The sequence below is a fragment of the Podospora bellae-mahoneyi genome, chromosome 7 (genome assembly GCF_035222275.1).
Source record: "Podospora bellae-mahoneyi strain CBS 112042 chromosome 7, whole genome shotgun sequence".
Taxonomy (NCBI): Eukaryota; Fungi; Ascomycota; class Sordariomycetes; order Sordariales; family Podosporaceae; genus Podospora; species Podospora bellae-mahoneyi.
In genome coordinates, this window is record NC_085886.1 from 1366158 (window position 1) to 1388697 (window position 22540).

The 22540-nt window shown below is 52.4% G+C and overlaps 7 protein-coding genes across 7 annotated transcripts; 4 read left to right on the plus strand and 3 right to left on the minus strand.

Annotated features, from left to right (window-relative positions):
- Window positions 1–3259: 3259 nt before the first annotated feature.
- QC761_705970 (uncharacterized protein) lies at window positions 3260–5851 on the minus strand. The gene is made up of 3 exons (XM_062882158.1): window positions 5126–5851; window positions 4005–5042; window positions 3260–3939 (listed from the first exon to the last, which is right to left on the minus strand). The coding sequence occupies exons 1-3, from the start codon at window positions 5432–5434 to the stop codon at window positions 3856–3858; spliced, it is 1431 nt and encodes a 476-aa protein (XP_062728164.1). The 5' UTR covers window positions 5435–5851; the 3' UTR covers window positions 3260–3855.
- RIA1 (Cytoplasmic GTPase/eEF2-like protein (ribosomal biogenesis)) lies at window positions 5852–9788 on the plus strand. Its single transcript, XM_062882159.1, has 4 exons — window positions 5852–6278; window positions 6339–6359; window positions 6415–9184; window positions 9249–9788. Exons 1-4 carry the CDS (start codon window positions 6216–6218, stop codon window positions 9629–9631), a joined length of 3237 nt encoding a protein of 1078 aa, XP_062728165.1. The 5' UTR covers window positions 5852–6215; the 3' UTR covers window positions 9632–9788.
- Window positions 9747–12138, minus strand: LAG1_2 (sphingosine N-acyltransferase lag1). The gene is made up of 2 exons (XM_062882160.1): window positions 11454–12138; window positions 9747–11358 (listed from the first exon to the last, which is right to left on the minus strand). Exons 1-2 carry the CDS (start codon window positions 11637–11639, stop codon window positions 10264–10266), a joined length of 1281 nt encoding a protein of 426 aa, XP_062728166.1. The 5' UTR covers window positions 11640–12138; the 3' UTR covers window positions 9747–10263.
- A 602-nt stretch (window positions 12139–12740) lies between these two features.
- On the minus strand, window positions 12741–15023 carry RIM21 (pH-response regulator protein palH/rim21; the record flags this gene model as incomplete). Its single annotated transcript, XM_062882161.1, has 1 exon — window positions 12741–15023. The coding sequence occupies one exon, from the start codon at window positions 15021–15023 to the stop codon at window positions 12741–12743; it is 2283 nt and encodes a 760-aa protein (XP_062728167.1).
- Window positions 15024–16334: 1311 nt separating this feature from the next.
- On the plus strand, window positions 16335–16739 carry QC761_0105720 (uncharacterized protein; the record flags this gene model as incomplete). The annotated part of the gene is made up of 2 exons (XM_062873164.1): window positions 16335–16349; window positions 16575–16739. The coding sequence occupies 2 exons, from the start codon at window positions 16335–16337 to the stop codon at window positions 16737–16739; spliced, it is 180 nt and encodes a 59-aa protein (XP_062728168.1).
- Window positions 16740–16897: 158 nt separating this feature from the next.
- On the plus strand, window positions 16898–17471 carry QC761_706010 (uncharacterized protein; the record flags this gene model as incomplete). The annotated part of the gene is made up of 2 exons (XM_062882162.1): window positions 16898–17106; window positions 17189–17471. 2 exons carry the CDS (start codon window positions 16898–16900, stop codon window positions 17469–17471), a joined length of 492 nt encoding a protein of 163 aa, XP_062728169.1.
- Window positions 17472–18869: 1398 nt separating this feature from the next.
- Window positions 18870–22233, plus strand: BUD14 (protein phosphatase regulator; the record flags this gene model as incomplete). Its single annotated transcript, XM_062882163.1, has 6 exons — window positions 18870–18897; window positions 19167–19562; window positions 20208–20360; window positions 20416–20489; window positions 20541–22112; window positions 22171–22233. 6 exons carry the CDS (start codon window positions 18870–18872, stop codon window positions 22231–22233), a joined length of 2286 nt encoding a protein of 761 aa, XP_062728170.1.
- Window positions 22234–22540: the final 307 nt, after the last annotated feature.

Sequence of the window (22540 nt, forward strand, 5' to 3'; positions counted from 1 at the left end):
AGGAGAGGGGGGCATTGGAAAGCGGCCAGTGAACTAACTGATGATGGAGCAACAGCTACCTATCCACTTGCTACCGCCACAAGCAGAAGGTGAGACTGCCCGTGCCTGTACATACGGAGGGCGGGAGGTCTCCGTAATCTCTTCAGGGTCTCTTTTGCCAAGTGTCTTGTCTCGGACACAGGGCTGGCTGGGAGGAGAGAGAGAGAGAGGCAAGGCATTTGTTACTTGACTGGTATGCAAAAAGCCCCGATATCAAACAACCGCCCGGCACCTTTTACATACACCGTCTGTGTACCTCTCGCTCTCTCCGTCAATTCCATTCCGGGATATGAGCTCATCTATTATCGCGTTGCTGTCGGAATATCCGGGAGTCCGCCCGCCCTTCTTCGTATGTGTATTGGAAATCAAAACATTGTCCAGCCATCCATCCAGCATGTGCTACCGACGAAGAACAAGGTCGGTCCAACAAGGAAACGCACAAGAGATCCATGACGATGCTTGGGGCTTCGGCACGGTGGTGGGCTGGGCTTTTGCGGGACAAGACTCGAAAACCGACTTGGCAAAATGAGACGTACACTACGCTACGCTATCAAGCAACAAAGTTGAGGTTTAGATAGAGTGATCTTCAAGGCTTGCTTGAACCTATAAGGATGGGAGAGCCTCCTTGGGCATGCGGCTTGCATATGCATGCCTCTTTCTCACACACACACATTCACGTTTACAATTCAATCTCGTCACGACGTACAACTTGGGGGGAAATGGGAAGGAGATAGCCCGAACGGCCGACAACATCCGAAGATGGAAAAAAACGTGTTGTTGTACAAAGCTAGAGCTTATTACAGGACTCCTCTATCCACCGCATCATCGGCGGCGGAGGCGGCGGGGTAGCATGGAGGGGAGGGGAGGGGTGTGAGGTGAATTGTGTGGTTCCAGATCTCTCTCTGTGGGTTGGTGGTGGTGGTTGGTGCGTGGGTGGGTTTGGGCTTTGCTAGCAAGTGTCCATCCGGAGGCCTCCCTCTCAAAACTCCTCTTTGTGAGAGAGGGACTCCATCACCACACCGCATCATTCTTTGACGAGAAGGGAAAAACGTGGACAATTGTTGCGTTCCACTGCTTGACACCTTTTTTTTCTTAAAGGTTTCAGTTTGTCATCTCCGGCTTGGCTCTTTTTTGATGGAGTGAGGGAGGGGGGAAAAAGTCTTTGGGGGAGGGTCTTTGATGGATGAACATGCATGCATGCAAGACTTTGATAGTGGTTTTAGAGCTGGGAAAAGACTTTTTCTTGAGAGTAATAAGAAGAATTGTGTAGAGCATGAGTCGCTTACGGCGACATAATTTCTAGACGAGGTTGGTCTTCAGTACCTTATTGGTAGAATGCCTCTTGGGCACCCAATTCATATCTCCCAGCCCTACCTGACTTGAGCCTGTGTAAAACACACCTAGGTAGGTACCCAAAGTAACACCGAGCAACCCGTACATTGTGAGAAATGTCGGTACTTGAATAGACGCCGGCCCAGGTTGATAGGGTTCGACTACTTGTCAAACGCAATATACAAATGCACATGGTCAATAGAGTAAGCAATGCAAGTTGCTCCACCAAGCCTAGAAAAAAGGAATCTCTTAGATGACTGGCAACTCGGACCACCTCCCCACATATTGTATAAGCTAGGTCACCTGACCACTCCCAAATCGGCCAAGGCTTACTTTGCCACTAGGCCTAATTTGATAGCACTTCCAAATTTCTTCCAAGTTTCGGAATTTGAGCATGAAGTTCACCACCGAGGCTACACTCTCGAATTAAAGGCACGACACCACTACATAAGTATATTATAAGTGGTATGTATCTATGCTTTTTTACTACTGAAAAAGCCTATTACACTTGCATGTACTTTAATTGAGTGTAGTGCAACTAAGTCGCAATTGAATGAGTGTCGTAGTGTGTGCGCCTAACTAATTCGTCTACTGCAAATACTCAACCACCACGCAATTGTCCGTGCGGGGTACCATACTAATGTAGGTGTAGCTGCCATCTGCCGGCTCAGCCTCCGGCTTGCCATGTAGCGCAAAATCAGGCTGGAAATTGCAAGGCGGAGCTTTGTATGAGGAAAAAAAAAGAAATCGTGGTAGATTTGATTGGGCCTGGGAATCGGCTTGGAGGTAAACCGAGGTGAAGCCAAACTCCTGTAGGTAGAAGTGGTCCGCACGGATAATTTTGTGTTGGTTGGATATTTGCGGTAGTTTGATTGGCTGGCTAATTGATTGAATTGATCGCTGGTCTGTACAGCTAGTGGTGAGGTGGTCCGAGTTGCCAGTCAGTTAAAAAAGTCCGAAAAAAGAAGTTCAGATCTCACTTTCAGAGATGTGTACGTACCTTCTAAATACTCCGTTACACAACCTCAATCGGCATGGAGTTCGGGCATGGGGGGAACCGCCCTTCCAGCTTACCTTGCGTCAGAGACAAGTTAGGCGCCGCCGGCCTTGTGCATAACTTGCTCTTCTCGACTGGTAGGTATTTGGCTTCTGCTCCTGTATGCAGGACCTCGGAGGTGAAAAGTCTTGAATCATCAAAAAGTCAACAGGGATAAGTTGGTACCCAGACATCCTTAGCTCCCCCAAGACTTTGGGCATCCCTCTTATTAGGCGAGAGCGAGAGAGAGAAAAGAAAAAGAGACTCGTGAATTAAACCTGATCATCTTGTCGGACTATGAGATATGCAGGCGAGCTTGGAATCTGCGCTACCTATACTACCATCCAAAAACAGGTGGGTATAAAGCACCTTGCTATGTCTATCCCAAGCAGCTTCCTAAACATATACATGAGCTGGGTAAACAAACAGTGTACCATCCTACACCAGACCCAAAAGCAGCATATAGCTCGTCCCCCTATCCCGAGTACAATAGGTCGAGATCGACATCAAACCGGCCACCCCTGGAGCTACATCAAACACATGTGTGGTCGTCATTGTGCATATCAGTCCCCTACCTGGGAGAGCGGAAAAGGTGAGGGGGAGCTTCCCTCGGACGGGGCAACACGACAGCATTTCACATGTCACCTCACCCACCTCATCAGGCCATCTCACCAATTGCACGACCACCGCAGCAATACGTACCGTACCATACCAGCATCAGCATATCAAACTCCACACCGCCAGTAAGAATCACCTTCACCATATGTTCTATGCATATGGCTCGTATAAAACAACCCAGTCATAATCTTCCTGTCACCAGCGACGTGTGTTACTTCATGATAACAACCATCTTGCTTTCAAATCCATATCGTATTAAAGATCGCTGTCCGAAGCTGGTACCATATAGTAGTAGCACCCTGCTTACTTCCCCAGAAACATACCACACAAGCCGAAAAGCCGCTTATCACCGCTCTCCATTCCTGCCGTGGCTCTTATCTCCAGGGAAACCGGCGATCCTCCAAACTACCTCGGGGTATACTCGGCCGCCGGCCAGTCTTGTCTTTCCTCGACCGGACTTTTCGGAGGCCCTTTTTTTCTTAAATGTTTCCCTCCGTTCCATACCGTCTACCCGCCGTGCGCGTTGTCATGGTATGTGCTGCATATCGTGCCTCCCTTTCAGGCAAAGAAAAAAAAAGAAAAAAAAAGCTTTCCATTTTGACGCCTGATATGCAATGCTGCAAACCACAGAAAAGGTACCTTGCGTGCGTTAATCCACCCCGCCCATCCAGCTCCCTGCTTTTGTCTTTCCGTTACCGTGCCCTACATAAATCCCCGGTGAGATGTACACAGCAGACTGGGTATCAGTATGACCCAATGGAGAAATATCCATTTTGTGTCATTCCCATCTCAGCCGAAACCCCTGGTCCCTGCGGTGTGATATTGCTCCTTCATGCATAAGTGCGCGAGAGGTTGCGGAGATACCAATCAACGAGCTTGCGGCCCATCTTTGCCTCCGAGATATGGATAAGGTCCTGCATGATGAAGTCAGCATATGCCTTGTCTTGAGATGAACAACCAACAAAAGATCAAAACTTACACCTTGGAGAGCATAGTCGAGGTCGCTGGTGTTAACCCACTCGCCCTCCAAAAGAGCACCCTCGTTCCACCGGATCTGCTTGTTGCGCTGCTTGTTAACAAGCAGGATAGAACGGAGCTCCTCGGGCTTGACGTCGAGAAAACCAGCCAGCTTCTTGAGGTCCATGGTGGTGTAAAGACGGAGGTAAGACTTGATGGTGGGGTTGAACATGTTGGTCTTAACCTCCTCCATGAAGATGGAAAGATGGTGCTCAATGGGGTCGATGTTGCTCTCCGGGGCATCAAAGTTGGGAGGTACGGGAGAGATGAACTTGGGGCACGCAGTGCGGAAGAGCTCCTCGAAGACGGGGAGGGACTCGGGGCCGCCACGCTGGAGCTTCAGGAGCTGCTCGCCGTACTTCTCACGGAGGGCGGTGTGAATGCTGTCATCCAGACGAGTGGGCTGGAAGGCGACGCAGATGGCGATGAGAGCGAGCATCTGGTCGCTCTTCTTGTTGATGTTATCGTACTGCGCGTTCTTCTGGAAGTTCTTGGTCCTGGAGACGTAGATCAAGATGTGGCTGAACATGCGGAGAGCGTCGGCGTAGCGGCGCATCATCATGTAAGAGAAACCCACATAGTAGTATGTGGTGAAGTGGGCAGCCATGACACGGGCGAACATGGCCTTCTTGTTGAGCTCAATGTCGTCGAGAGTCTTAAGCGCGAGGCTGAAGTCACCGAGAAGGCAGTGGACCCGGAGGAGGCCAATGATCGAGAAGTAGCCCAACATCTTGTAAAGGGCCTTGGATCCGTAGGGACCGGCGACAAGGGCGGCATCCTCACCGCGCTTGGTAGCCTGGAGCTGTTCCTGGATCTGAGACTTCTGGATCAAGGAGTAGAGAACGTTGAGCACGCTGTAGCAACCCCAGGTGTTTGGGTTCTCCTTGAGAAGCTGAGCCTCCTCCTCGTTGTTTCCCTGCCGCGCGATCCTCGCCCGGTATGTGGAGAATGTGTTGAACTGGTAAATGAATTCATCAATCACATCCCAGGCCCAGTAGTACTACCCTCAGTATCAACGTCAGCTTGTTGGCCCTCAACATGTAATCCACAACCCATTTCGGCTGAGGTATAGTGCAAACTGACCGATGGAGGCTCGAGATCGACGGGGCCTTCCGAATTAAGGATGTAGTGGAACAAGCTGCAGTAGTTGTCGTAGCTTGAGAACTTGGCCTCGAGCGTCGCCTGATAATCCAAGGGCTGAGCGGCCTGGAGTAACCGGGCCTGGAGATCGTCGGCAGCCTGGGCAAGGGCAGCCTGGTCGAGGCCGTCCAAATCGTCGTCCTGTCCGTATTGGACCTGCTCCTGGTAGTCGGCGACGAGGGCCTCCTCCTCAACATCGCTATCGTCCTCCATGGCCCGGATAGGGGCCATACCCTGCTGGAAGGCGCTCATGATTTCGAACTCGTGACAGACAAACTCGGAACTGTAAATCGACGGGTCGGTTTGCGGGGGGTTCGTCGGGGCGGTGGTAGGGTCGCGGGTGGATGGACTGGTTTGTGGTGGTGGTGGTGGCCGTCAGTCGCAAAAGACCCAGAAATGGTTTGCTGCCGGGGGTGGGGCTCAATTTTTTGTGCTTGAGGGGCTGCCGTTGGACAAAGCGGTGAATTTTGATATGGCGGCTGCAGCGCCGGTTTAGGGTTTGGTGTGTAAGTAAGCAATTAAACAGTATTGGCAGAATTGTTGGTGGCTTTAGCTGCATAAGCTCCGATTGGTGCATTTTTGTCGATCGCTTTGATGCAACTGTGATGAATCACTTTGAATCAAGCTGCACAGCATGAGCTTCGCCGCAGCGAAGAGTCACCGGTGTAATCTCAGGCCATTTTCACAATTATATAGCTTCCTTACGTCAACAACTTTAGAATGAAGATATCTCGAGCTCACATGTGCTTACAAACAGCTTGCCATTCAGTTCTTGGCCCCACCTGTGACAGACCGATTCTCCCAGTTTTCTGAAGGGGCTTGGTTTTGCCCCGCCAAATATTTTGGACCACTTATCTTATCGTCAATCCCACTTCCATCCCAGTTCGACCATCGAGGTGTTGGATTACGACGCATATCTCAACCTTCTGTTGTCACCCTTGATAGAAAAGTCTAGAGGTGCTCGTTGTTTATATTCAGAAAATACCAACCCTACCAACTGTACATTTCACACCCACCATCACACACATTCACCATGCCGGTCGTTAGTCCCGAGAAGCTGGCAAAGCTCCAGCAAAACGCCGACGATGTTCGAAATGTATGTCATAGATCACATCTCTCTCAAACATGGATGAACCTCACTGACGCCTCATAACAGATCTGCATTCTCGCGCATGTAGTAAGTTAATAAGTGAATTTTACACATCAGCATCACCTGGACTGACAAGAGCTAGGATCACGGTAAAACCTCACTTACAGACGCTCTTCTTGCCACAAATGGCATCATTTCACCGAGATTGGCCGGCAAGATCCGCTACCTCGATTCCCGTCCAGACGAACAACTGCGTGGTATCACCATGGAATCATCAGCCATTTCTCTCTATTTCTCCATGCTGAGAAGGTCAAGCCCAGAGGCTACCCCTGAGCCAAAGGAATATCTCATCAATCTCATAGACTCACCCGGGCACATCGATTTCAGCAGTGAGGTCTCGACGGCATCGCGACTATGCGATGGGGCTGTTGTTCTGGTGGACGCAGTAGAGGGTGTATGTAGTCAGACGGTCACAGTACTCAGACAAACGTGGATCGAGAAGTTGAAGCCATTACTCGTCATCAACAAAATCGATCGCCTTATCACCGAGCTCAAGATGACGCCGAACGAAGCATATATTCACCTCAGCAAACTACTAGAACAAGTCAACGCTGTTCTGGGTAGTTTCTTCCAAGGCGAGAGAATGGAGGAGGATCTGAACTGGAGAGAGAGAATGGAGGAGCGCCGAGCCCAGGCTGTGGCAAACAAGGAGGCCCAATTGGTGGACCAGCAAAGCGATGCCGGCGATTTACAGTTCCAAGAAAAGGACGACGAGGAGATCTATTTTGCCCCTGAAAAGAACAATGTCATCTTTGGCAGTGCCATCGATGGCTGGGCGTTCACAGTACGGCAATTCGCTGGCTTGTATGAGAAAAAGCTCGGTATCAAGCGCAGCCTTCTTGAAAAGGTCCTTTGGGGCAATTTTTACCTCGACCCGAAGACCAGGAAGGTTCTCGGGCCAAAACATCTGAAAGGCAGAAACTTGAAGCCTATCTTTGTTCAATTGGTGCTCGAGACTATATGGGCTGTCTACGGGGCCACCGTGGGTGGTGACCACGGAAAGGGGGATCCAGCTATGCTGGAAAAGATCACAAAGTCTTTGAACATCACCATTCCACCTCATATTTTGCGCTCCCGCGACCCGAAGTTACTTCTTACCACCGTCTTCGCGTCCTGGCTTCCACTTTCGGTGGCACTCCTGGTTTCAGTTGTTGAGTCGCTACCTTCACCCAGAACCGCCCAAGCCGAACGTCTTCCAGAATTGTTGCAGGAAGTGCCTGGTGCGGACCAAATCGATCCTGCCATCAAGGAAGCCATGGTCTCATTCAAAAAGAAGAAGTCAGACCCCATGGTGGCGTACGTGAGCAAGATGGTGTCAGTCAAGGAGAGCGAATTGCCAGAAAACAGAAGAAAGGGGCCAATGAATGGCGAGGAAGCCCGAGATCTTGCGAGAAAGAAACGCGCCGAGGCACTCCGTGCACAGAAAGAGGCGAGAGGCGACAGAGAGGATGATGACGTTCAATTCATCACGGATGGACTTGCAAGCGCCTCTCTTGAGGCCCAGACACCAGAAGAGGAGGAAAAGCCTGCCGAGACCGAGCATTTGATTGGTTTCTCTCGTATCTACTCCGGAACCCTCTCCGTCGGTGACGAAGTTTACGTCTTGCCACCAAAGTTTTCGCCAGCCAATCCGGTTGCTGAGCCAGTTCCCAAGAAAGTCAAGGTTAAGGCACTCTACATGATGATGGGCCGCAATCTTGAGCTCCTGGACACAGTCCCGGCTGGTGTGGTCTTTGGCATCCGTGGGCTTGAGGGTAGCGGCCTGCTCAAGTCTGGCACAATATGCAGCCAACTCGAGGGATCTGTCAACCTTGCTGGTATAGCAAACCTGCACGGCAAACCCATCGTCCGTGTTGCTCTTGAGCCGGAGAATCCATCCGACTTGGACAAGATGATCAAGGGTCTCCAACTGCTTGTGCAGAGTGACCCTTGCGCCGAGTATGAACAATTTTCTACCGGTGAGCACGTCTTGTTGACTGCCGGTGAACTGCACCTGGAACGCTGCTTGACCGATCTCAGGGAACGCTTTGCCCGCTGCGAGATCCAGGCCAGTGCCCCTATCGTGCCCTACCGTGAGACAATCGTCCGCGCAGAGGAGATGCGTCCTCCGGTCAACAAGGATCTCGGTCGTGGTGTTGTCGTTGGTGTTACCAGCTCCAAGCAAGTCACCATCACTCTTCGCGTGAGGCCACTTCCAGCGAAGGTTACCGACTTCCTGGGCAAGAATGCCGCCAGTATCAAGACTCTTTACTCAGGCCCGAAGAATGGTGACGATGAAGGCTCCGTAGCCCAAGATGATTCGTCCGAAGCAGATGCCGTAGAGGACAACGACCTCACTATCACCAAGGCTCTCACCGCAGAGGAGCTGTCCAAGGAACTTCAATCCACCCTTGACAAGAGTGAAAAGGCCCGCGACGCCTCCATCTGGAAGGACGCCGTGGACCGCATCATCTCTTTCGGCCCCAGGCGCACAGGCCCGAACATTCTCATCGACGCGACCAAAGACCAGTTCTTCCCCAAGGCCTTTGCCGCCGACAAGGAGGCTGTTGCCAGGGCCGTCAAGATTTCTGGTGATGAATCCCTCGACGCCCGCCACTTCAGCGACAAGATCGCCTACGCCTTTCAGCTCGCCACCCATCACGGACCCCTCTGCCACGAGCCAGTCCAGGGCATTGCTGTGTTCATTGAGGATGTCTCTGTCAACATTGAGGGCAACGTCACCGCTCGTGACCACATCAACCGTCTCACTGGCGAAGTGATCAAGACTGTACAACAATCCATTCACAAGGGCTTCCTGGATTGGTCACCCCGTCTAATGCTGGCCATGTATTCTGTTGAGATCCAAGCAGGCAGTATGTTTTCCCTCCTCTCCCTCTTCCCCCTTTAACTTGGTATACTAACCTCCCTTTCCTTCAGCCGAAGTCCTAGGCCGCGTCTACGACGTCCTCACCCGCCGTCGCGGCAAGGTCCAATCCGAAGCCATGAACGAAGGCACGCCCTTCTTCACCATCGTCGCCACCTTGCCCGTTGCGGAATCTTTCGGTTTCGCGGATGACATGCGCAAGCGCACATCTGGTGCTGCCCAGCCTCAGCTTATTTTCACTGGCTTTGAGATTCTGGACGAGGACCCGTTCTGGGTGCCGTTTACAGAGGATGATCTGGAGGATCTGGGCGAGTTTGGTGACAAGGAGATCGTGGCGAAGAGGTATATGGATGGGGTGAGGAGGAGGAAGGGGTTGTTGGTGGAGGGGCGGAATGTGGCTACTGATGCTTCGAAGCAGAGGACTCTGAAGAGGTAAAGGTGATAGAATAGGGGTAGAAGACACAAGATTGGTGAGCAAAAAGAGACAATATTGTGCCCCAAATGCCGTGGCCATCTCTTCTCAAGTCGGAAACAAGGCCAAAGTATCATAGGTTCATTTTATCTATTATCATATTATTAATAATGCTAAATATTCCGCTCTGTCACGCACTGCCCTTCCTCCTCCCATTGCCCCTTGCTTTCCTCCCATGCAAACATGAAAAAGCGAATGTACAAGTCCAACCTTTTGACCAGACCAGACCCAAGCAGCCAGCCAGCAGCAGCAGCAGCAGCACAGCGCCCCAACCCCATTGCTTGCTAAAACCCCCAAAATAGTACCAAAAAACGAACGACATATATATACTTGGCATAATTTGTTTACGCATCCGCCTACCAACCACCCACCCCCCAACCCCAACCCCCACTACTCTATACCATAAACCCTGCCTGGTTTTCCATGATCCATCCCTTCCAGTCGTCATGCCCATTTCATCCATCATTTGCTGGCTTGATTCTTCTCAAAAGAAAAAAAAGAGACAAGACAAAGATTATTAAAAGATGTAAGAACCCACTCCCTTTACTTTCTCATCCCCTCTCGAATCGAACAAAAATCACCCTTCTCACTCCCCCTCAGTTCTTCTTCCCGTTCTGCTGCTCCCCCTCATCCCCACTCCCCTCATCCTCACTCCTATCATCACTCGCCTCCCGGTCCCTCACAAACCTATACGCAATCCTCACAATGAAAAACAACCAAAACAGATTCAGCGCCTGCAAGCTCCCCAGCAAACCCCCCGTGATCCAAAACGCCAAGTCACACTTGTAGCTGCCCCCCTCCCAGTCCATGACATACGGCCCGACAGTCTTGAACTCATTAAACAAGCTAACCAAGATCTTCAAGTTCAAAAAATGCCTCAGGTAGATCCAAGAGCACATAAACAGGAAATAGTACGGTCCCGTGATCGGATGGTCGACATAATTCAGCGATTTGGAGGTGGCGAGGAAAAAGTCCGAAATGTCGTGCGTGATGTACACCGCAAGCCCCATATACGTAAAGTGAAACCTGTAGCTCAGACCGATGAGCGCAAGCGAGACGATATGGTGGCCGACTAGCTCCTTAAAGTCCTTTCGTGGCTTCTCCATCCCAAGCAACAGCACAATCGCCTGCTGGGCCCAGTATGCCGCCTGGAAGAGATAATAAAATTTAAACGCCCCGTCGTGCGTCTTGTGCGGGTAACCTTCGTACATCCCCACGACATCAAAGTACCAGATTGGCGTTCTCGACATGACCCACATGCCACACGGGCCCATGATGCCAAAGTAGAGCGCCGTGTACATCTGCTCCATGTATCTCGCCTGCTTCCCCCTCGACTTGAGCCCGACCCAGCGGGAGAGCGGGCGGAGGACCTCCTGCATGATGAACTCGCGCGTGAAGGAGAGGACGACGGTGTAAAAGGTCACAAAGGCGATGTCCCAGAGCCCCTTGCCGTACTGGACGTGGGTCGCCCCCGGGGTTTCCGACAGGGGGAGTCTGTACGACAGGAACAAAAAGTGGGAGAGGGGGTTGGAGGAGGTAGGGTTGATTGCGTAGCCGAGGAGGAAGCAAGACAACAGGAACAAGGGGAGGACCCAAGTGTGTTTTACGCACGTGTGCTTGACTCGGCGGAGGAAGGTGCGGGCTTTGCGGCGTTTGGAGGTGCGTTTTGTTGATGGGGGGGAGGGGGGTTCCTGGATGGCAACAGACACATCGTGAGTTAGTTTTGGTGTGGTGGTGGTTACTTTCGAAGCGGTCAGGAGAGAGCGAGCGATAAGAAAACACATACCTTGGAGTGGGCTCCTCCCTGGATGTGCGCAATGCTCGTAGCAAGCGACGGTGAGCCGGTGTCGCCCACTTTCAAGTCATCTCCCAAGATGCTCGCCTTTCTCGTCCTCCTTCGCGTCGTCGTCGCGCCCTCGGTGGTGGTGGTGGTGCCGGGCAGAGGCGGGAAGGGCTCTGATCCCGTCGCCATCTTTGGTGGTTTTAGCTAAGGAAAGCTGTTCAGTTCTGTGTCGTAGGGCGCCACAACGCGGCCGTTTTAATTGTTCGTTCGTTAGCCGGTTTGTGTCTGGGGTTGGGCAAGGAAGAAAAAAAAAGGTTTGGAATCGTCGGAGTCGGAGGCAAACAGCTCTCGAGCCAGCCAGCACAGCGCGCGGACTTGATTTCCGAGGGACTGGATGAGACGGGGGTTCAAAAACTGCAGGGTTCCCACAGGAAAAAAAAGGCTTCGATTAGGTAATGGATCCCTGCTTGTGCCAGCTGCCACTTCCAGACGCCGCCTCTAAGAAAAGTGGTTGCAGGTAGGTATGCGTGTAGGGACTGGCACTGACTGTAAAGACCCAAATCCCTTTGTTGATTGTTGACCTCAAGGATAACAAAGTGGTCAAATCAGTTCAAAACGCCGTGTCGCACAGCACGAACGAACTGACGGTGTTAAAAGTACACTGTGCAGTCGACGGGTCCGCGTTTTGAGAAACGGCCAATCGACGACGGACAACAACTGAACCCCTGATTTTAGGGGACCGAGACCCACAGGTCAAGTGCGAGCCCCTTTTTCTGGAAGCCAGCTGCCGTTCTCGACCGAGTCTTTGGATACAGTGCTGACTGCTGTGTCAACAACCAAAAGTGTTATGAGAATCTAGAGCGTAGTAGATCGTGCAACACAAGCTGACAGACCAGACACATGGAAGCGGCATGGATGGCAGAAGTAACCGTACTTGATTTTCCTTCAAAACCTCTCGTACAAGCTAAACGATAGATCTGACACCTTGCTGTAGCAGATCAGATAACCACTGCTTTCCCCCCCGACATTAACCACGTCCCAACTAAATAGACGAGAACGTAAGACTACTACTCGTGGTGTGATTCAAAATCCAAAACACTGTTGATATATCGACATCCCATGAGACCATCACTTTTTGTGGCATCCAAAAGCCCATTGAAACAAAACCCGCCAAAAACCCCCTTGAAAATGCTCCGTGAAATAATATGCGCGCCTGCTATGCCCATAAAAATATACAACCACAGCCAAAACAATCGCCCGGTATCTTTTTCAGGTCACGTGTATAAACCTTCATGAAGGAGCGCGGCCACCAGAATCAGGACCAGTATCTGGGCCTGGTGTGGAATCAGAGTCCTGTGATGGGCCCCCTCCTTCAGGCCCTCCCAAATGTCGACCAGAGGAAGGCTCTGTAGGTCTCACCGTGTCCGCAAATGATATCTGAGTGCCACTCGGGGTAACTTGAGGTCTCGAACTTGTCAAGATCGAAGCCGGACGACCAACCAGCGTAGTAGGTGACGAATCATTGGTTGGTGACCTCAGATCCGAGACTGCACGAACTGGAGTTGTCGCTCGTTGGTATTGAAGCTCCTCATCTTCCAACAGTTGGGCGAGAGCAGCCCCTCGGCGAGGTGGTGCTGGAATGACCGTCACAGGCAAACTATCCGTGTCTGGAGCTGGCCGGAACTTCTCCCGCAACCGCTCAGCCTGATTTGCTGTGAACTCTTCAAATCGGCCGCGGATATCCCACTTCCCTTCGTCTCTGGGTGACTTCTTCTCCTCAGACGAGACGGCATTCTCCTCATCACTCCGCCGACTTCGCTTAAAAGAGAAGCTCGGTGTGAGAGTCTGCCATCTGCTGGACCCACCTCCCTGTGGCCCTTGGCCTTCATCTGCTGGTCTCCGGGGTGGTTCAGTCCGATGGGTGCTTCTACCATCGCTACTTCGGCTTGACGATGTGCTGGCTGTGCGTGATAGGGCACTTGTGTTGTGTGGCGGTGGTGGTGTGGCTTGCGATGTCGAGTCTGTGTTTTGGTGGTAACGAACTGCGTACACCGTGCTCGCAGCGCTCGCAGTGTCTGTCCGACTGATGGGTGTTGCTGTCGGCGCTGGTCTTGCTGGCCAAAGTGGTGGTTGCAAAGATCGTACTTGGTCATGATCCGATGGCTGTGGTGTCGTTTGCGTTGTTGTTTGGTCAGCTGGATCTTGATCCTTCTTTGGTCTCAGCCGAGACCTGTACTTGGCCTTCATGGCGATTACCGAGGGCCATGTATTTCCTCGCTCTTCTTGGGTGGCTGCTTTTTCCTTTGGTGGATTCTCGACGTACATCTCCTTATCCCCGCCATCACTGCCACTCCCTTTTCTTCTGCGGCGAGCACGACCGTCAGAAGTCGTGACATCGAGCATCTCGTCTCCGTCAAACACCTCTCTTCCGAGAATACCGTCTCGTTTCTCTTCCCGTTCCAAAGCTTCGATTCTTTCCACCCACTCCCAGACAACCACACTAGCGGCAGCCGCTCCCACCCATCTGACGTACTCCCCCCAGCCGGTAAAGTCTGGCTTTGCTATATCCAGAATAAAAAAGACCACGGGAATAAGTACCGACATCAATGACAGAGCTGCCATGAGACACATGTTCTTCATCTGCGGATGATAGAAGGCATATCGCTTCTTCATCAGTGAGTAGTAAACCACCCAGGCGGCATACAGCACCCCGAGAGCAAGCGTGAAGAGGTAGCTGAGTGCTGGGATGGCATCGGAAAAGGAGCCGGGCCGGTTCGAGCCCGTCTGGTCTGTATATCGAAAGCTGTTGAGAGATTGGAAGATGACGTCGAGCGTGATTAGCGCAAAGGCGGTCCACTTGATGATCACCTTTTCTCGCTGGCGGGGAAAGAGGCGGATGAGAGTTTGGGCTTGTGCAAGCCACAGAAACGTGTTGGAGACAATTCGGATTGCTTTTAGCTCGTTGCCACCCAAAACCTCCTCCTGCAACGCCTTCGCATTCTGAATCTGATAAATATATTGCTCCTCAGCAGCCTGAAAGGTCGCAGCAGACGCAATGGTGAGTGAGATAACGACAGACAGAGCCGCCACTTTTTGGAACCACGGTCTGCCTCCAATCGTCGGCCCCGAGCCGCTATGAGTGAATCCTCGTCGACCAAGAACAACAACTCCACCATCCAGGAAAGATCGTGGCGTGACGAATAACATGATAACAAGCATATACGCAACTACTGTCGTCGCCGCAAGCGCATAGCACTGAGGAAAGGTTGACGCATAAAAGGGATCGCGAAAGTCGGAATATGTCCATCCATCGTCGTCCGGCATTGCCCCTACATTCGGATCGAGCTCGACTGAACCACCGCCAGCGTTGGCAATGATGGCTGGTGGAGTGACTGGTGTGCATAGTGGCCGAAAAGCGGCCGAGGCTGTGAGGGTAACAACATCGCCATTTGGCATGGACAGAATACCGCCGACCGGGAGATTGAGAGCACCGCAATTGCGACCTTTGGATACTAACGGCGCGTCGGTGGGCACGGGGCCCGCGTTACCGGGAAATAGCTGCCGGGCTTCCATGACGCTGATTAAGGGCGGCCTTCCGCCTAGTTTCTGTTATTGCTCAATCTCCATGGAATTAATTCCTCGAATGAAGCAGTCGTCCTCTCGTCGCAGGAAGGCTGTGGGCGCGCAGCGACGAGCTGTCAGCAGCTCCGGGGGCGGAGAAGCCACACAACCGCGCGGGTGGCAGGTCGGGTCGTCGTCGGGTTTGGTTGCGTCGCGATGGTACTACAGGTGTCTAGGGATTGATGAGCTGACAATCAGGATGCCGTCGCGATGTTTGGCGTGGGGGAGGCGATCGCAGAGAGGGCTGGGCGCCGAGAGATGCTCGCAGTCGGGAATCGACGGGTGGGCTTAGAGAGCGGGTGAAGGCAAAAAAACGCAACGGCAGCGTTGTTGTTTGTGGAGGTTGAAACGGCGGCTGGTCGTGTCTGGGGTCAAGTCTGTCGATTTTGTCGTCGCTCCGTCGTCCTGTCTCAACGGCCGGTCTCGAAGACGTTTGAACTTGGAAAGTTGAATGGTAAAATGATTAATAGCCGGCAGTGTAGAAGGGATGGCCTTTCTCAACACTGCAAAATTGGCCTGGAGTAAAGAAGCGGAGATACCGTGCCTGGACTGATGAGAGCGCACTGTCCTGAGGGAGGTGACAAAGGGTCAGGTTGCGCTGGCAAATGAAAACTGGGGTGGTCGTGGTGGTGGTACTGTTGCCGCTAGCATTTCAGTGTTCAGCTGCCTGTCCAAGCGAAGTGCAAGCGCCTGCCCACCTCGGCCAGTCTCACCGCTCGAGGCCTATGAAAAGAGAGGATTGGAGCTGTTGAGAAACGAAAGGGACAAATCTCATTGTGACAAGTTGCTTGCTTGCTTGCTTCCTTTGTGTTCTCCTCAGGATGCTACCATCAACAGCAATACCGGACGTTGTAAAGTGGTCTTGATTACTTCGCGACGCTTCTCCGTCTTCCGTAGACAAAATAGGGGTGCTGTTTAATTAGCGCTTATCACTGGATGGCTATAACCAAGCGGGAAAAAAACAAGCGGCCGAGCAGCACTCGCAGCTCAACAACGCTCCTCCAGCGATCTGCCAGCTTTTTTCTGATCCCAGGCTCGCACTGTACGTCTTGGGTGCATCTCAACGCGCAGCGGGGATTGATTGAAAATGTGGTCTGCCCAAGCACACCAAGCACGACAAGATTGGGGCGCAGCGTGATTCTTCGTCACCCCAAATGAGCCATCCTGTTTTCCACACAGGAATGTTACTTAGGTGGTCTTATTCTGACGACGTGTTCCCTGGCGATACTGGGAGATACTGTGTTGCACAAGTTACACAAGTTGATGTGGTCGGAAACGGTGGGAGCCCTACACATCGGTTAGCTGGCTAGGACTTGGGACAGTAGTGAGTTTTCCCCGCTTCTCGCTCACGATGGCACCATCTTGAGGTCACCCTTCACGTTCACACAACCCTTCTATTGCCTTCTTGCCCAGAACCATCTTGTGTGAATGTGAAATGCATGAGAACAGCTGCGGGGAAGCAACCCCTCTTGATTCCATTGATCAATCTGACTGTCCGCCAAGGGTTCCCGTCATTCTTGCCATGCTGTCATTGGTGACCTTGGCGAAGGCTTGTCTGTCGTGGAGAAGAAGCTTGGCGACCCGAAGCCGATGACCCCCAGCTTCGGCATTCTTCGCCCGTCTAGAACTCCTGGGAGGCGTGAACTCAAACCGCAACGCCGGGAATAAGGTCATCATGGTCGTGGACCCTTTCCATCTGATATGGGCATTGCTTTGACCAGTGACACACCACTGTGCGCTTTCACTTCCTTCTTTTCTCTGGACCCCTCTTCCGGATCGGCATCGTCCCACACCGCCACCAGAATCCAGCTAGAATTCAAAGAGGAATGCCACATGTGAGCATCGGAATGCCAAACCAGGTGTTCCCAACAAGTTCAGGAATCCTCTTTTGGATACCTTCGGCCGGCTGCTTACAGTCTATCTTCAACCAGCAGAGATCCACCAGTGGTCACATCGGCTGTGGTCCCGCATGTGCCGAAGCTGCAATGGTCCCATATTCCAAAGCGCTCACTGTGACGGTTCCCTACTGGCTGAGGTGAGATGTCTGATTACACTCATGTGCCACCACCAAATATAGCGCACTCGTCTTTGTACTGACCAACTGCATACTCTCAAAGCCAATTATCTGCCTTGAGCAAGAGACACGAGGCTGACCAACAGAGGCCGGGACGGGGAAACGGACTTTTCAGCCGGAATGTCCCTCACCTCGACGGCGGTCGTCTGGTTCACCAGTTTGTCCGGGTGGTCGTCATCATGCCATCACCGCAGAGCAATTCATTCCACGTGTCTGCCCTTCCGATTGCTGGCGTGCTGGCTTCTGAACATTGTGTCCCAACGTTGACCGAGATCGGGGTCCGTGGCCTTTCTGAGGCCATTGGGATGCCGTGCTGCCCTTCGTGATGGCATTGGTATCGAAGGCTACTGTGACAAGGAAAGCCTTGCCGGACATTAGACATAATCACCTACTTTCTGTTAGCTGGAAGCTCAAGGGGTAGTCCATAGCTCCACCTCGATATTCTTGAAAGAATGTCCTGTTCCAGACGGATTGTTCGACAGCAGGTAAGGAGTGGCAAAATATGGCTGTCAAGTATCGTTAATCTACAAGTCAATGCATTGATATAGGAATTGCTAGGAATTTTAACAGTTCATAGCGGGGCAGTTGAGGTGATGATGAAAGTGGGCATAGTCCACCCCGCAATTTCGCAGTGGGGAAATCACCAGCAGCCGTCAGTGGTTCTGGGAACCAGCTGGCCAGGGGCCTCCCTGCACGCCCAGCGTTTCATGTGCCCCAGGGCCAAAAGACTTCCACTTTTATTTTTTTCTTATTGCTTTTCTGGAATATCACGACAGAAGAAGGCATTGATATCGACGGTAACCACGAGCTACTAGCTGCTATATGTGGCAACAAAAGAGAGTATAGTGCCGAAATAGAAGAATATCACAGCGTATAATTGAACCAACAATCTCTTTATGTGGTATAGAAACACTGTTTCTAAGGCAAGATCCTCGCGTGCCAGCTGGCGGAGCTCACGTCAAGCAATCGAGAATCAATGCCCATTCCCGTTCCTCTCCCAATCTTCCCTCACGACATCATATCGTCCACCTCGTCCTGCATTTGTCAATCAATCATCGACTTCTTGACTTTGGACGACACAATCCACCAGACAATTTCACCATCGTCAAAGTTTGGTAGCATCGGGCCTGTCGCGACACGGGCCATGATCGCCGTTTCACCCATGTCATTGCCTCCGTCCAGTGCTACGCAGCAGCTAACAGCCTCGGGCATTTGATCCATCTGATCTCGCGATCAAGCCACAGCCGCAGGTCGAGGGTACTCAGGACACTGGCAGACGTTGGTTGAAGGCGCTCAATATCCCGCCATCCGGATACCATCTGGATACTGATATCCATCTGATAGCGACTGATTAGCCATATCGAGAATTTGAGATTTGGGAATCCCAAACTCCCCATCTTGGCCCAGCGCCAAGCATTAAAATCACCTACACTACCCATAGCCAAGGGCAAGGGGGCGCCTCGTCAGCCAGCCTTCCACCTTGGGGGGCCAGCCGCAGCCTGGGATTCTTCAGGGGTTTTTCGCCATCTCTTGAACTTGATCGGCCGACGGAAGGGGAGCCTGCGACGGACGGCTGCATTTTTGCGGTTCTGCGATTTTGTCACTTTTCGCGGCGACACTTTGCGATCTTCCTGTATTCTCCAGGCGCCATCCCTGCTCTCCCGACAGGCTCAGGAACAGCAAAAGTTGGCATCGTCGCGCGGGCCACGGGCCAATTCGCCAACATGACAAGGCCAGAGATTATTCGCGCTGGTATGTGCTGAGAGTTCCCTCATTTCGTCTGCCCCCATGATGCGCGCCGCTGTGGCCCGGTTCCCTGTGGCGCCCTGTCCAGGAGGCTAGGTAGGGGACCGGCTTGCTTTCTGCGCTGCCCTTCGTGCTCCCCCTCGTGCCTGTCTGTGCCTGTGCTTGTGCAGAGCAGGAGTGGCAGCAACAGCAGCAGCAACAGCAGCAGCAGAAGTCGCACAGGAACAACTGTACGTCTCGGACCGTTTCTCTGACACACCTTGTCAACTTTCTAGACACCATCGACCTCCAAGCGCACGACAACCCTTCCGCTCCGCGACACGCCAGGCCGACCCCTGACGGCTCCCTCGCACCACACCAGGCCGAGACCTTGAGAGAAGTTGCGGCAGAAGCAGCAGAGGAGAACCACCGTAGCCCGCCCGGTCTGTGGAACAACGACGCCGACACCGTCTATTCCGTCTCCGACTCCCAGCAGAGCGGCGGTTACGGCACGAGGCACGACGACGCAGGCAGCATGCAGACGGGCACCCGGCAGGATGCGCTGGCGATTGCCCAGAACGGAGGCCATTCTGGCCACGAGGTCGATGAGGCGGTCATGGACGGCGAAACCGAGGTGGACGTGGATGACGACATGATGGACAGGATCTCGAGCTCCCCTTCAATTGAAGATGGTGGGTTGCCCTCTACCCTTCCAGCTTTTCCTTCTTCTTGTTCGAGCGGTTCTGGACGTTTCTTGGTGCGCTGCTCATCGGATTTGTCTGTAATTGGTGATGCGAGGTCTTCTTCTCCGTACCTCGAAAGTCCTAATTACCTACCTCCGATGAGCACGGATGGGGAAACGGAACGCCACCAGGCGGTTCAACGCTCTTATTTTCTTTCGCCTGCACGTCGCCATCATCATCTGGACGGTGAGTTTGAACTACACGGCAGACCGGACACGCCGCAGCCAGCCACAACCTTTAGCCCCACAAATCCCCTCAACTTTGATCCCCCCGAACATGAACTCCAGTCCGGTGCCGAAGAGGAAGTAGAATTACCGCAAGATATGAGGAGGTACAGGGCAACCCTCACCAGCGGGAAAAGCACCTGGCCGCCCACTCGCCATATCTCACACCGTTATGATGCCACTCCTGGATATCTTCCCTCTAGGGAGCCCGCCGACCAGGACGCCTCTGACGACAGCTACTCTGATTTTCCTAACCTGACAGTTCCCTACCACAGCTCGGACGAAGATGATGATGATGGCGACTTTTCTGACTCGGAAGATCCTAGATTTGTCGACTCTGGTTGGGGCGGAGAGTGCTTACAAGAAGCAGAGGACATCGATTTCGAATTCGTATACGCCCTCCACACCTTTGTTGCCACGGTCGAAGGGCAAGCGAACGCAACCAAGGGTGATACCATGGTTCTTCTCGACGACAGCAACAGCTACTGGTGGCTAGTGCGTGTCGTGAAAGACAGCAGCATCGGTAAGTTGTCAGCGCTCGGCTTTCTGGTTGGCGAAGTGCTCATGGGAAATCACAGGCTACCTCCCCGCCGAACATATCGAAACTCCCACCGAACGGTTGGCTCGTTTGAACAAGCACCGGAACATAGATGTAAGTTGGAGAGGGAGCCGGTGGAAGGAGAGGGGTACTGACAAGAATTAGCTCTCCGCCACAATGCTTGGTGATCAAACCGATAAAGTCCGGAATCCCATTAGATCTGCCATCAAGAGAAAGAAGGCCAAGACGGTCCAATTCGCACCGCCTACATTTGTGGACTATTCTGATATCGACTACTCGAGCGAGGAAGAGGATGTGGCGGCCGAATACTTTGCCCAGGCCGCTCAACAAGGTCAAAAAAACCAGCAGGCTTCCGCTGCCGCGGACACGGAGGACGATTCGGCCAAGGTCAAACCATTGAAGCCCAGGACAACACAGAAGGATTCGAAGCCAGACGAGACCGACAACTCGGCGAAACCACGGAGCTCTGAAGAAGGAGAACTCAAGGTCGACGGGCCCAAGAAGACGAGCGACGGGACTGTCCGAGACTCGTTTTTCAAAGATGACACAGTCGAGACGAAGAAGATTACGCTTACGCCTAACCTGTTGCGGGATGATGATGGAACAAGGCTGTCGAGCGAATCCAAGGAGATGAGACAACGACCAAGCTTGGATAGGTTGCTGGATAAGGACGGCTTGCTCGGCAAAGACGGCAAGAAAGGAAAGGATAAGAAGGAGAAGGATAAGAAGCCCAGTGCCATTCGAAGCTTTTTCTCTAGGAAGGACAAGGATAAGAAAGCCTCCCATGAGGACGAGGATCTCAGCAGAGACAGTCACGAAAGAGAGCCGGAGGAGGAGGAGGTATCGCAAGGGTCGCCAGAGAAAACAGGCCCCCAGAGGCAGCCGAGCAAGTTGCAAAAGCAGCAACCCCGGACGGAGCCATCGCCAACTAGGAAGTCTGGCTCTAGTAGAGAAACGGGCAATGGTGTTGACATCAAGGCCTTCTTGTCGGAGAGCAAGGTCAACAATGTCGCCAACGTACCACCCGCCACGATGCGTTTGGTAGAAGCCAGCCCGAAGGGTTCTCCACAAGGCAGCCCGCAGACGAGTGGGAGACCTCAGAAGGCGACCAAGGCCAGGACTCGCATGGGACTTGACGACTTTGACTCTGATGATGATGATCTGGATCCTGAGCCTGTCCAATCTCCACCTTCCCAAGACCCACGACGTCAACAACCACAACAGCAGAAACGTGCTGCTCCAAATAATACTAATCCCTTCATCACTCAGCAACAAGCACAGCCAGCGTCGTTGGGCGGGCAGGTAGTTAGAGGTGCTTCCACACTTAATTCGCCACCTCAACAGCACGGGGAGAGGCTATCCGAGTCGCCTGTCCAGGTCTCGCCAGTCATGTCTAGCAACCCACCGCCGTTGATGGTCGATACATCGAGCCAAGAGGAAGACCGGTCATCGCCAAGATTGACACCCTCACCAGAACTGATTGAGCACGAAGATGCGGATACGTCGGTCAACAAGGAGACCATCACGCCGTCCACTTCTTCGAGGTCATCATGGAATGATACCAACCTCAGGGCCTTTTTCGATTCCGGTTCAGATATTCGGGACTTGCTGGTCGTGGTGTATGACAAGTCGAATGTCGATCCGGTATCTTCGGACCACCCTGTGGCAAACGGTTTGTTCAGAGAACAGAATGCTAAGCTTGCTGAGATAACAACTGTAAGTATCTTCATCATTACTGAACTTTTGCAGGAACATTGTGTTAATCGTGTCACAGCAACTCGACAATATGCTCGGCGACTGGCTAGCCCGTAAGCAAAGGCTACGGGGAACAGTCTAATTATACCCACGATTCCTTTATTTTTCGATTAATTCCCCCTGTACGGCCCGACTACCTATTTTCTCCCTTTGCCTAGTTTGTTTGTCCTTTTTTTCTTTTTGTTGAATTCCCCTTAGGTACTACACCAACTTGACTTGGTTTTTCTTGGTTTGGTTTTTCTCTTCTTTATCATCAGTATTATTATCAATTGTTTTTCTTTTTATCCTTCGTGATGCATTTACGATACGACACACGCGGCACAACTGTTGTACCTGCTGCCCAACCTATGTTCAAATTTTCCTGTTTTGTGTCTTTTCTACCACTGTTG